At 45.6% G+C, this 13,299-nt stretch overlaps 1 protein-coding gene across 1 annotated transcript in view; it reads right to left on the bottom strand.

Moving 5' to 3' along the window:
• Window positions 1-10,874, bottom strand: part of FREM3 (FRAS1 related extracellular matrix 3) — a 71,068-nt gene extending 60,194 nt beyond the window's left edge. The window contains exons 1-2 of the mRNA XM_086464787.1: window positions 5,780-10,874; window positions 3,832-3,921 (exon numbers count right to left, since the gene is read on the bottom strand). Of these exons, the coding sequence (XP_086320913.1) occupies window positions 3,832-3,921; window positions 5,780-10,874 (5,185 nt within the window). The remainder of the gene's footprint in view (window positions 1-3,831; window positions 3,922-5,779) is intronic.
• Between the last annotated feature and the right edge of the window lie 2,425 nt (window positions 10,875-13,299).

Here is a 13,299-nt window from a genome sequence, read left to right as displayed (position 1 = left end):
AAGTACATAATACAATATTTTCTTTAATATTTTATGGATTGCAAATACTTTTTAGTGCATTTTGATAGGATTTCTTTACCCAAAGGGATTTCCAAGTTTTAGAATCACATTCCACACAAGGTTTGAAAGAAGCCTGAACTAGTCCCACAAAGTTCACATCAGCAAAACATTGTAGCTTTCTGCGTCAGCAAGCTCTCCTTACTCTTTTGGCAGCAGTAACTGAAAGCAAGGTCTAGAGGGCAGCAATGACAGCAGTGTCAAAAGATTAAGTGTACTAAAAAACCTACAAAATAAAAAAGGTGAACTCTACAGGTAAATAAAAGAGTTACTCATACGAAATATCATTGAACATAAACCAGCTGGAGAAGCAGTGGCATAACCAAGTCTAACTAAGCTGAGCTTTGCACAAAAATCACCCAGGAAAGTAACAAAAGCTTCCAAAATCAAATATGGTAAAGTCAAAAATAACCACTGTAGGTTTACTGCATGTCACTGCTCCATTACAAATCTTTGAACAAACTTAACATTACACTGTTTGTACACTTACCCCAGGAATAAATCATTAAACCTGTCCAAATCTTACCTAGTTTTTATTCAATTTGTACCAACAAACCCAGATCTCCAGTTTAATGGCAGGAATGGGAACAATTTCCTCAGCTTAGAGGGACTGACTTCTCTGAAGGCTGCAAGCCATTTTTTCTCACTCATGTCACTCAGAAAGGTTTCCCAGCAGCTCACTTAAATAACAGAACAAGTAGTTACCCAGATAAAGAACCTAAAGGAATCTTTCCTACCCTCAGGTTAGACAAAATGCTATTATCCAAAAGGTATACTCTCCCATTAAAGAGTGAAACGTCTGCCTGGAAGAACCTGATGGTGTTCGTGCAAGGGAAGTGATGAGATAGAAAAATTGTGCATTTTCTCCTCACATTCGATATGCACACACACACTGCATTGCTTGGAGTCTCCTTTGTACTGATGCAAAATGAAATGCTGTTAAGAGGGTCTTCAGAAGCTGGAACATAAAACCATAGAAAATAGCAGGCTCTTTCCTGAGTGTTGCTGAAGCAGTTGTGAACTGTACCAAAGCAGTGTACCTTCTCTCCTCCTGCTGGGCCTTTAGGTACTTTTTCCTGAGTTGTACAACAGCTGTTACAGCTATGCCTTCTTTCAGACACTCCCTTGGGAGGTAAAGGCCCCTGAGGGAATATGTTTAATGTATTTCTAAGCAGCAAAGCCATCAAAAGACTAATCCAGACAGAATTTCTTTTAAAAGCATTTCCTAGTGCTATAGCATGGACTTTTCAACCTTCTTTCCCACACCAAACAAGTTTTAAGTGAATTTCCAGACGTTACTCGCTCAGCACACCTTCCTGTAGCCACATACTCTTCCTGTGGCTGTGCCAGTCACATCAGTACGCAACAACCCTTCAGTCAGTACGTACTTTCATTATAAGCATAGCTGCACACATTTATGGCCACAGCTTTTCTTACTCTGTTGATATCTGGAACAGACAGATGAAGCAATCTAGCTGAAAGAATCACTCCATTTAGGAGAGATTGAAAGTGCTGTTAATGAAAACATCTAGTAACTGACTCCCTTTGTGTCCCTGGGTGTATAAAGAATAAGAATTACCATCTGCTCAGTCATGTCAATCCTTTTTCCCCGTTGTTTCTCATCATTACTGTATTACCCTGCTTAGTCATGCCACAAAGATCTGTATATTGACCAAGTGACAGCAAAATAAGATGTCTGTAATAAACACAGGTAGCAGTTCACAGCACCTTCTCCTACGTGCTAAGTGAAATGTAAGCCAAACCAGACAAAGAATACATCTCCAACCTTTCTTGAATTAACAGCCCCATTTGTTTTAAATTGCATTGGTTGCACATGACTTCAAAAAGAGCTAGAAAATAATTGGCTTGTGAAATCTAGCTTGGTTTTTCAATCCTCTTCAGCTGGCCAACGTTCAACCTTTTTCTTTCAGCGTAACTAGAGGAAGCTCAAACCAAAAGCCATTTTCAGCCTGTCATAGCTTTGTCTCCCAATTACTCTACTGGCTCCTAAAAGAGAAGATCTTTCCAGCTGTAAAGTTGCCAAGGATCCAAGGTGCCAGCCATGGGGAATGGATTGGTGCATTCTTTGCTTATGAAACAGGTCTTCCAGTTTCCTGAAGCCCGGTGAATGGAATTATTTGCTTACCCAAACCTTAACTAGAAAGGAAATAATTGACTTCAAGCTATGAATCCTGTGCACATTCCCAGCTGCCTACTATTGCATCTTCATTTGTAAACACAAGAAACCTGTCCCTGACAGGATCACAATGAACCAGAGGTGTGGTTGATCTGATAATTGAAAGTGTTTTTAATGTCCCTTAAGCTACATAATCTTTCATATGTGAGCAAAGTGACAACACCAAATGACAGGTTCCAAAATTTCCATTACTTCTTGGACAACTGAAAGTAAACAAGTCATTTTTCATTATTCTGCTAACTGCTACACTCAGTGCACTGCCCAAAACCAGTAAGTGTTGCCCTACAGATGGGATAAAGAAAACACTGGAAGTCCATAACAGAACGCTTATTCCTCAGGCACGTATTTACCTGTGGCTGGATTGGTTTATAGCAAATAATAGACAAAAACCTACAATGATTGTACTGCTACAAGAACAGAAACAGACTGATTACAGATAGAATGCAATAACTGCTTTTCAAGAGATCAAGGTATACATTTTCTGGTTTGCTGTAATTAGAATAGGAAGCCTCAGCAAACTCAAAGCAGCAATTACTTTTCAGTGACCATCCTCGTAACTATCAACACGGACTTCTTTCTATTTGGACTCCCAATTTTGTATAAAATATTTTAATGCTGTTTCAGACTTGTTTTGGGGCTCATTAGGAAATAAAAATTTAACTTTCTGTCAAATGCTGTTAGAATGCTATTCTGACATGTTCTATGCACTCAGGATTACACCAAACTAGTCAGGAAGTTTACAGAGATTCTCGTGAAGGCAGATCCTTACACTGAAGTTATTTAACTAAATTGCAAACTTATTTTATGAATCTTCCTGTCTGCCTTTAATTAAGAGGAACTTGTGTAAAATTTTGATGAATTCTCAGTAAACATAATTCATGTGGACGGTTGAGGAAAAATATTGCAGCCTACAAGAAAAAAACAATACCCAAACAGAACAAAACAGATTTTAAAATAAGAGTCATGAAAGGAATATGGAAAAAAATGCAACATGCGCATATCAGTTGATGTAAATAATCACTGGTCCACTGAAGCCTTTGAAACAATAACAATTATGCAAAACAACGATGTGCTTCTGTATAAATAAGAGCAAAATGGACTTAACCAGTCTATTTTACCATTTCACCAGGCTTTCAAGCCCTGATCTAGACTAACTGAACTCTCCTCATTTGAAAAGTTTAGCATTAATTGTCTCTTTTGATGCAGTCGTTGGCTAGTGAATCAAAATTCCAAAACCAGCAGTGCTCCATCTTGCACAGCTGAAATTTTATAACATGCACAGCTGACCAGGAGCAATTGACTGTCACTGCCAACAGTCCCCCATAAAGGCCACCGAACAAACAGTATTGTGACAACAGGATATCCCACTATGAGTTCACAGCTTGCCATAGCAGTTTGCATTAATTACGACATTATACATTAAAATGAATAAAATATCCTGATTTGTGTTCCTATGTGTTCATGGCACTTTCACATATTACTCATAAAGAAATAATAGATGACTTGTTTACTTAATGTGAACAATCTTTCAGATGGTGTAATTCTAAGAAAAGTATAATTAAGCAGCTTAATCTTACCTTTGTCTTCAATGGAGAAATAGAAGATGTCACTGGTAGCATTATTACCTTCCTCCAGGATGTAGCTGATCTTCATTTCATCAATATCAGCTAAGAAAAGAATATGCCAAATGAATCATCATAGAATTTTACTACAGAATATAGGACATAGTTTCATTCTACCTTTAGTATTGGATTATTTACTAAGAAGTTGGCTGATTTGTGGATAAAGCATATCAGCGACCAAACTCATATAACGCGGCTTCTTACACTGGTCTATACTTAGCAACATGACATAAATTTAGTTATTATCTCAAAGAACAATGGCAAAAAGAGAGTGAGGAGTGAGACATAGTTTTATTTATATTTATTTTAAATATAAATGTAAATATTTATTTTTAAATACTACAGTCACATCCTTGGTTCAGCACGCCAGGAAGAATTACTTTGCTATAACTAAATTGAACCTTTTGGGAGTAAAGATCTGCCCATTTTTTAAAGACTTATTTGCCTTTAATCAGTTTTTAAAGATCTTCTATGACACACAAAACTGTTGCAGGTACGTTGGGAGTGAATATGAGAATGTATTGAACAAATCACAAATAGGCATAAAAATTAATAAAATTTTGATTTGATACTCCCAGAGAAGAGGGGAAAACCGTCAGGATATTTCTATTACCCTAAAATTGCAGGTATATTATCCTGTGCCACATTTCATCAATATGAAGACTTCAGAGAAGTATTCTATTTTTGCTTTTATTTTAGTTAAATAAAAACCAATTTCGTTTTATATAAAATTGTTTGGGGTATACCTAAATGTTCTTTATAATCCATTCAGCATTAAGCTTTTCTAGAGCTAATTCTGATCTACTAAGAGACTTACTCCCCTGGGGTTACCATTTGCTCTTATTCCAGAATGGCAGAGTTGGGCACTTTCTGTCAATTGAAAATGCAGGAAACTTCTTTGAATGAATGGCAAATGATTTTTCACAACACTGTATCTTGGCAGATGAACTGTAGTCTTTTAAAAATAAATTGTGTTATCATAATCTTAAAGCTACAATCTGTCTGGAAGTTATAGGTAAATACATAAAACTGAGATAAAGATTTTTTTCTCCCCAGACTGTTTTCTCTTACAAAAGAAAGGTAACATACCTGAGCATATAAAAACAATGGAGACCTCTAATCCTATTTTAGTGTCTAATGAGAATTTTGGTAAATTTTGTCCCCCTTCTGATAGTCAAAACACACTGCAGGTAGCAAAGTCTAGGCTCAAAGCCTTGTGAAAGCTTTTAACTTATAACTTTTAACTTTATAGAGAGTCTGGCAGCTGGCACTGTGCCCCACCATCCTCTAAGGCTCTTCCCTCTACCCAGGTTTGCTGGAGCTGACCTAATGGAGGCCTCTCTGTCTGCTGAGCTTTCCCTGTGGAATAGAATCACATGCAATGTCACCCAAACTACTCAGGCTATACTGGATGTCCCCTGGCCTTTTTAAATCCAGATTTTTTTTAAATCACTAGATCCAGTGATGTGCAAAAATGTTAAGCACCATTCCAAACAATTTTCCCTGAAGACAATAGCAATTTTTGAGCTTGGGTTTAATTTCCAGGCAGGCAAACACGTACTTCGGTCTTCAAGAAGAAACTGGTGCAGGATCTGCCAATCACGATTTCAGATTTTATCCCATCTTCTTATGAGTAGTACCATGCTATGTACACAGTAAGATGTACATTTAACATACAGTAGGAAACACATTAATACATGCACATACAACACAGAACTTTTCTAGATGAAACAAAGCTTCCATTCTAAAATTATGTATTATAATTCTGGTCATTTGCAAATAATTCATAGTTTAAAAGACATTAATTTCTAAATCCCCTAAAATAAAGATTCAAATAATATAACACAAAATAACAATTCATTGAGCCCAATGTTTATAAGGAAGTATGACCATCAGCACTAACCTTGCATAAATGTTCTAATGCTCTCATTTCCAAGGCCAGTATTAATGATGAAGCCATGCTCTGGCCCATCTGTTATTTTGTATTTCAACAACTTGTGTGGACTGTCACGATCCTCTGCCTTTAGTGCCTTACTAGTGATCAGGAAGCCTAGGTGCCCAGCTGGAAGTCTTCTCAGAGTAGGGGCACCCTTGTTCACCACTAACTGTGGCACCCTGTCATCCAGTGAACTGATCTGAATCCTCATCATCTGGGGTTGATGGATCTCCTTGCTAGTGTCGGGGAAAACATAAAAGTTTGTGTGGGTCCCATCAGTCACAGAAAAAGAGAAACTATCCTGGCTGGTTTCCGTACCATCGTGTCTGTAGCTGATAAGATTCTCATTCAAGTCTTGTTTGGTGAAGCTGGTGACTGGGTAGCTGTTGTTGTACAAAATCCGGCCATGCACTGGAACCTGAGTGACTGTGAATAGGAGTAAATGGTCAGGTGTGTCCCCATCTTCCACGGCCAGCTCAAAAGGGGTGATCAGCTTGGTCTCCCCTTCCTCAACAACCAGGTCACCAATAGTTAGAATTGGCTTTTTATTGTCCACATCTATGATGGAGACCCTGAAACTACGAAAGACTGGGTTATACCCATCTGTCACTTCAAACTCAAAACTGTCCATCTTCACTTCATCCTCTGCAGTGTGAATGTAGCAAATCTTGTTGCCAGCAAGTTGGAGTTGAGTAAAGGAAACAACAGGTACTCCAGGACTGTCTGAATTCTCTAGATGACCCCGGGTTGGGGACCGGGTGACACTGAAACGCAGATTTTCATCAGGACTGTTAACATCACTTGTGCTGAGCAGATCTGTTGTGAGTGTCACCTTTCCACCTTCTTTCAGAGTTACACCCTTGTTGATCACCTCAGGGAAGACCATATCAATGCTACCAATGGTAATATAGAAGTACCTGTCTATCAAGGCATTAATACCATCAGTAACATCAAATTTAATCAGATCACGCACTCCATGTAGGCCAGTATGAATATAGCGGATGAAACCCTGGTCTAAATCATCCTGTGTGAAGTTTGTGCCTTGTGTAATGTTGCGCAGCACTTCTTGTCTGTTCAGATGCTGTAAGAAACCCTGCACAGGCGCCAAACGGATGACATAAACAAGGCTCTTGTCTTCTGAATCGATGTCTGTGGCTTTAAGGTCTTGACTAGAGATGAGCTTTGACTTGCCAATCTCTACTTCCAGACCATTATTGATTGCCATCCTGGGGGTCTCATCATTTACCAGGATCACCATAATTGGCACATTCTTCTCCACTGTGTGGCGTCCATCAGTCAGCTGAATTTGGAAGTTGTCTTCTTTCGTCTCTGAGTCATCATGTTCATACACAATGCTGGAAGCCTCCTGAATCTCCTCCAGGGTGAAGCTGTGAACAGGCATAGTGCCTGTGGACAGCTGCTGCACAATCTGCCCATGCTTAGGAGGAACAGCAATAACAAAACGCAGTTCATCTGGAGGCATGTCTGCATCAGCTCCATTGAGGATGGTGGTGTCAATCACCAGGCTCATCCCCTCAAGCACCATGAATTCATGCACAAACAGCTCCGGCTTTTCATCATTGATGGGAATGATGACAATGTGGAAGAACTGGTGAGGTGACAAGTTAACACCATCAGAGCACTGGAAAGTGAATCTATCCTCCACAGGCTCCACCCCTTTGTGAATGCTCTGCACATAGTTGACATGGCCCAAACGAACATCTTTGATGGAAAAAGCACTAATGGCAGTACCAGCTCGAGACTTCTCAGACCCTGGGGCTGGAGAGATATTCTCCAAATATCCTGAAGTGGACTGAACTATGACAATGCACAAGATGTCATCTCTGGGAGTATCTACATCCTCCACATCCAGCTGATCCAGAGTTAGAGTACCCTTCCCTCCCTCGAGGACACCAAGAGGCTCTGCCGCAACCATCACTTCAGGTGCAATGCTGTCCACAGGCAATACAGTTACAGCCACACGCACCCTTTGTACTGTGCTGCCTCCCACCACCCATTCTCTGGAGAGGTCAGAAATGGTAAGATTGAAGGAATCATACCTCTTTTTCAAGCCAATCTCTCCGCTGGTGTGAGCATAGGCTACTGCTCCGCTGATGAGGTCATGCTGCGTAAACTTTTCTGATCGCACTCCATCCACGAGGATATCACCTAGCTTGGGTGGATCCTGCACAATGAAGATCAGCACCAAGTCATCTGTATCTTCATCTGCACCCTGGATAAGTGACATAGTAATTTCAGTAGCACCATTTTCCAGGACATCAATGGCAGCTGCCACCTGCCTGTGACCACCATGGAGGGTGATACTTGGGTCTTCATCATCCGCAGGCTGCACACCAATCCTGACTGTGATTGGAACATGATGGACTCCATCACTCACTTCCAACTGATAAGAATCACTGGCAAACTCATCACCACTGTGCTTGTAGGAGATGCGCCCACCAGCAATATCATCTAGCAGGAAAGATTCCCCTTGCACCATCAGACTCTCCTCTAGATAATGTAGATGGCCATGCTCTGGAACTTGAGTTACAGTGAAGACAATCTGGTCCGCAGCTGTGTCCTCATCTGTGGCATCGAGTTGATTGCTGGTGAGAAGGAAGCTGTTTCCCTCAAGCACTGTGAAGCCTGTATTGGTGATCTGAGGTGGCTGGTTGTCCACTGGCTGCAGGAACAGTGTAAAGGTACCTTGTAGAGAATTGCCAGCTGAGTCTTCTACAAGGAACGTGAACTGAACCACCCGTGGTGTGATCCCCAGCTCCTGATCCGGGGGTCGATATGCCACCTTGTGATGGTTGACCTCGGCTTGGGTGAAATGTGTAACGGATGTCTCGGGACTGTCGGCCAACACAATCTCTCCAGTGACCACCAAGTGGTTCTCATCTGTGTCAGTTGGGGGTGTCAGTAAAGTGTACTTCAGCTCCCTGTCATCCGTATCCAGGTCAGTGTACCGTAAATAGTGCTTCTTAAAGACAGTCAGCTGGTATTCCTGCACTGTCATCTGTAGGCTAGTACCTGGGTACAGGGCAGGTGGCAGATTGTCCACCGGTTGGACTTTGACAGTGAGCACATGCTCCCCTGACCAGTTAGGGGGGTCATTGTCATCCTGCAGCTGGAACACAATGTGCCCCATCACTGGCCTGGCACTGTGGCCCCCCGTGTGCCTGAAGAAAAGCCTCCCATCGAGGATGTCCTGCTGCAGCCACTCCTTCACCACCCTCTCATACAGGTGTTCATCCTCCACAAAGTGCCAGGAGGAGGAAGAGAAGCCACTCTCCAATCCTGCTCTGCTTTCTTTGCTCTCATAAGATGCTGGTTGCTCTGCCTGACGCAGCAGCAGCTCACCAAAGTGGTGGGAGTGTAGCAGGGATACTGTGGAGTCCTCAACCAGGACAAATCGGATAGAGGCATCATCAGAGTCAATGTCTGTGGCACTGAGGACAAAAGGTGAGATTTGGACAGTCTGGTGCTCACTGAGCACCAGCCCTGTATTTGCATTCAGCAGCGGTGGCTGATCATCATCAGGAGCAATGGTGATGGGGTACAGAAATTCAACCTGGTGCTGCCCATCTACCATGCGGAAAACAATGTTGTCACTGTAGCTGTACTCACTGCCGTCGTGCTGGTAAAGCACCTGCCCTGCTGCGAGCTCTGCAGCAGTGAAGTACTTGCGGCTGGGTAGTACACCCAGTACCTTCAGCTTCCCGTATCGCAGGCCCCGTGTGACCCAGACCTTCACCTCTTTCAGATTGTCCTCGTCACTGATCTCCAAGTTGCCAGACAGGGGTCGTGACTGTCCCTCAAAGAGTATCAGCTGTGGGCCTGCCACACGACTGAAAGTGGCCACAGGGGCCAGCGTGTTCATGGGCTTTACCAGGATCACAAAAGCAAAAGGCTCTGAGGAGGCGCCATCGGTGTCCAGGACTTCCATTTCCACTTGGAAAAGCCGCTCCTCATTTGAGTCCAGGGTTGGGGGCTGGTAGGCAATCTTCAGCTCCCTCACCTCCTGCTGCGAGAAGGCAACTAGGGGCCGGCTGGGGTCATCGGTGCTGAGCAGGAAGCCTTGCTGCCGTGGGTCACCAGGCCAGGCAGAGGTGAGATTGAAGATCAGGAGGTCCGGGGGTGTCTCCAGGTCCTCAGCAGCCAGCATGTCCAGGGTGAGGGCTGTGAGCACAAACTGGTGCACCTCCATCATAAGCAGCGCCAGGAAGCTGGGCTTGGGCGGTGTGTTGTCGGCCCCTTCGTCGATCCGCACCAGCACCTGGAAGTACTCCCTCTGCTCCGGGCCGGCGGCAGGCAGCACGGACACCCGCGCCGGGATGTTGTCCCGGCCGGGGGAGGCGGTGGCCGCCGTGTGCCGGTAGCGGATCCCCGCTTGCAGCACGGCGGAGCAGTCTCCGCTGTAGCCGGCGGGCAGCGGCCGCCCCTCGGCGTCCAAGAGCCGCCCGTAGGCGGGAAGGGGGCCGGCGCCGGCGGCCTCGGGGGGCAGCAGGGTGAGGCGGCAGCGCCGGACGGGCTTGCCGTCGGGGAAGCCCAGCACCTTGCCGTCCAGCGGGGCGCTGAGCCCCCGCAGCTTCTCCACGGGCAGAGGCAGGTTGCGGCTGAGCAGGCGCAGCTGCTGGAAGAGCACCTCCACCTCCAGCGTGAAGGGCACGACGAGGGTCCGGCGGGGCGAGTCGTAGCGGAGCTGGAGGCGCAGGCGGTACCGGCTGGGGCTGCGGGCCCCGAAGTGGGTGTAGGTGACCTGCCCGCGGGCGAAGGCGCAGGGGAAGCGCGGGGGATCGAGAGCGCCGGCGGACTGCGGGCCGGGCCCGCTCCCCAGCACCGCCACGGCGCACCTGTCCCCCGGCCGCACCCGCAGCACCAGGTCCGCCGCCGGGTCCAGCGAGACGGAGCGGCCGAGGGGGACGCGCAGCCCCCGCTTAGAGACCAGGACGTCATCGGGCTCCACCGGGGGCTCCGCCGCCCCCCGCGCACTCAGGAGCCCGAGCAACACCAGCAGCAGCGCCGCCGGGGCAGGAACCCCCCGGGGCCCCCCGGCCATGGCCCTGCTGCTGCGCAGCGCCCTGCACTCTGCGCCGCCCCCCGCCCCGCCGCGGATACTAAAAGGCCGGGGCGGGAGCACCGCCCCAGGGATGGGGAGGGCGGGGAGAGAGGGACCCTCCCCCGGCCCTGCAGCGGGGGGACTCGGGGCCGGGAGGTGCCCGTACTCCAGGCGCGGCGGCGAGAGGGACGGGGGAGCAGCGTCCCGGTGCGGGCTGCCAAGCCGGAGCGGTGCGAGGGGGAGCAGCCCGTCCGCCCCTGCTCCCAGAGCCCTTCCCGGCGCAGGCACGGCCGCAGCCTCGCTCCCTCGGGCGGTGTGACAGCGAGAGGGTGCGGCGAGATAAGGGCGGAAAAGAAGGCGAGGTAGATGGGGCGGGAGAGCGGGAGGGGGCAGGTCGGAGCTGGGGAGGCGGCAGTAGAGACGGAGGGGAGCGGGCACCTAAGGCGGCCGGCGGCAGCCGGGCGGGCTCGGCCGAGCCTTCCCGGGCGGGGACGGGGCTCGTCTCCGTGCCGGCCCAGCGGAGCCCGCACAGGCGGATGGAAGGGACGGCCGCCAGCAGCTAGCCGGCTGAAAACCCGAAATACGTTTTCCCCCGAGGAAGCAGATGGAGAATTTCAAAGCCTGCACGACCATCCTTTCGTGTTCTAGCAAGGGCTATTGGTATTTCATCTTTTCGTACAGACAGAAGTTTCCTCCCCTTCACCCCTAAACCTGGCATACTATTCACGCTCTGTGAGGACCGTAAGGGGGGGGAAGGGGGAAATCGGCAAAACCACGTAGACTTCAGGGTGTTTGCTTACTGCTAAGCAACTTCTCATAGCTAGAGAAACGAAAGCAGCCTAGGCAGTTTCCTCTTTGCTCTGGACCATTCCTGTTCAGTTTCACTTGCAGGTGCTCAGGCCTTGGCTGAGGATGGCAGATAAAAATACTACTGGATTTTTAAAAAAACCGCAAGGTTTCTGGTGGAATTATTACTGCACTTTTTAATATTTTAGACACCCTACTATTTCATTAAACAGACAACTTGCCTAAAGCTGTATTTACTGTTTATGATTTTTTTTTCAAATTATTCAGGAAAAATATCAGCAACTTAGAGTCCCACTGTGCATGAAGATTAATTGCGTACACACTCCTAACTACCATAAAATAGGATTGGGCTTTTCATTCTTGGGTATTTTGCTTGTGCCCTGGTATCTGTTCTTTCAAATACATGTTGATATTAAGTGCATAGGGAGACCAAGTACCAAGGTTTATACAATCATTTGCTATTAGTTTCCATGTACACTAGACCACAGTTCTATACTCTGTGGAAGTGTTCTCTGGAGCGAGGACTGAGCCCCTGGTGTGGTTGACACTAATGAACTTTCACCGAGACTTGCCCTTTCAGGAACCTAAACATGTACAGTTTATTTTCCTCGAGTCCACTGAATATTTCTGGGCAAATATAACTGGAGTAATCAGTAACAAAGATGTTGCTGAATAATCATACATAGAAAGGGCTTTTCTGTTCTTGATCAATTCAAAGCTGCTATGCCAAGCTATGTGCTTTGGTAGAACAGTGTAACCAATAACCCAAGTTACCCACTGAAACATCTACTTGTATACACAAGTATGCAAAGTTCACAAAATTTGTGGTTATTCCATCCTTAATCAAATTATGCATTTGTTCTATAAAGGAACATGCCAGTACACAAGATCTGTGTAAAACTCAAGGATTGTATACTGTTTCCATCAAGTTTCCTTGGAAGGCAAGACAAGTTTTTCCCTTAAAACAAATGGAATGAGAAATGTGTTCAATTACAATTTTTCTCCCAAGGGAGTGTTGGGTGGGAAAAATTAAGGAATTGCTTTACCATGTATTTGTGCTTAACCTGCTTCTATCTCCCAGTTTTCTGTGAGGTAGTGTAATTTATCAGAAACATGGATGTACACCACAAAAAAGTAGATTATGCATTATGGAGTTATAGAAACCTAACATTAAAGTGTTGACAAATTAAATCCAAACCACACGCAGTGGTTCTGACTGCATTGCTCATACCTGTTCTTGACACTGTGCATGCTACAAGAATCCTTTTTTCCTCTTTTGTTTCACTGGCTTTTAAAATATTTCGTCCTTCTTACATCACTGAAGCCCAGTCCTATAAGCATGTAGACATAAGTGCTCATACTGCATGTTACAATTGGTGGAAGTGCTTTCATATATATTTGCAGAAAAGAATTGTTTGTTTTTCCAGCACTTAGGAGCAGATTCAAAGCCCTCCAAGCCCTGCAATCACTTTTCAGTTGACTTTGATAGGCTGTGGATCAATGTTAGTTATACAAGATAATCAAAGTTTTACTTGCTCAAGTAGCTTCATTGTGCCTCAAAGATAGCTGAGTGGCTTCCTTCCTACAGTCATAGTCCAGTAAACAAACCAATCGAAAC

This window comes from Leptosomus discolor, chromosome 4 (assembly GCF_034619465.1).
Source record: "Leptosomus discolor isolate bLepDis1 chromosome 4, bLepDis1.hap2, whole genome shotgun sequence".
Taxonomy (NCBI): domain Eukaryota; kingdom Metazoa; phylum Chordata; class Aves; order Leptosomiformes; family Leptosomidae; genus Leptosomus; species Leptosomus discolor.
Note: the sequence above shows the minus strand (reverse complement) of the source record. Positions and strands in the feature narration are given on the sequence as shown.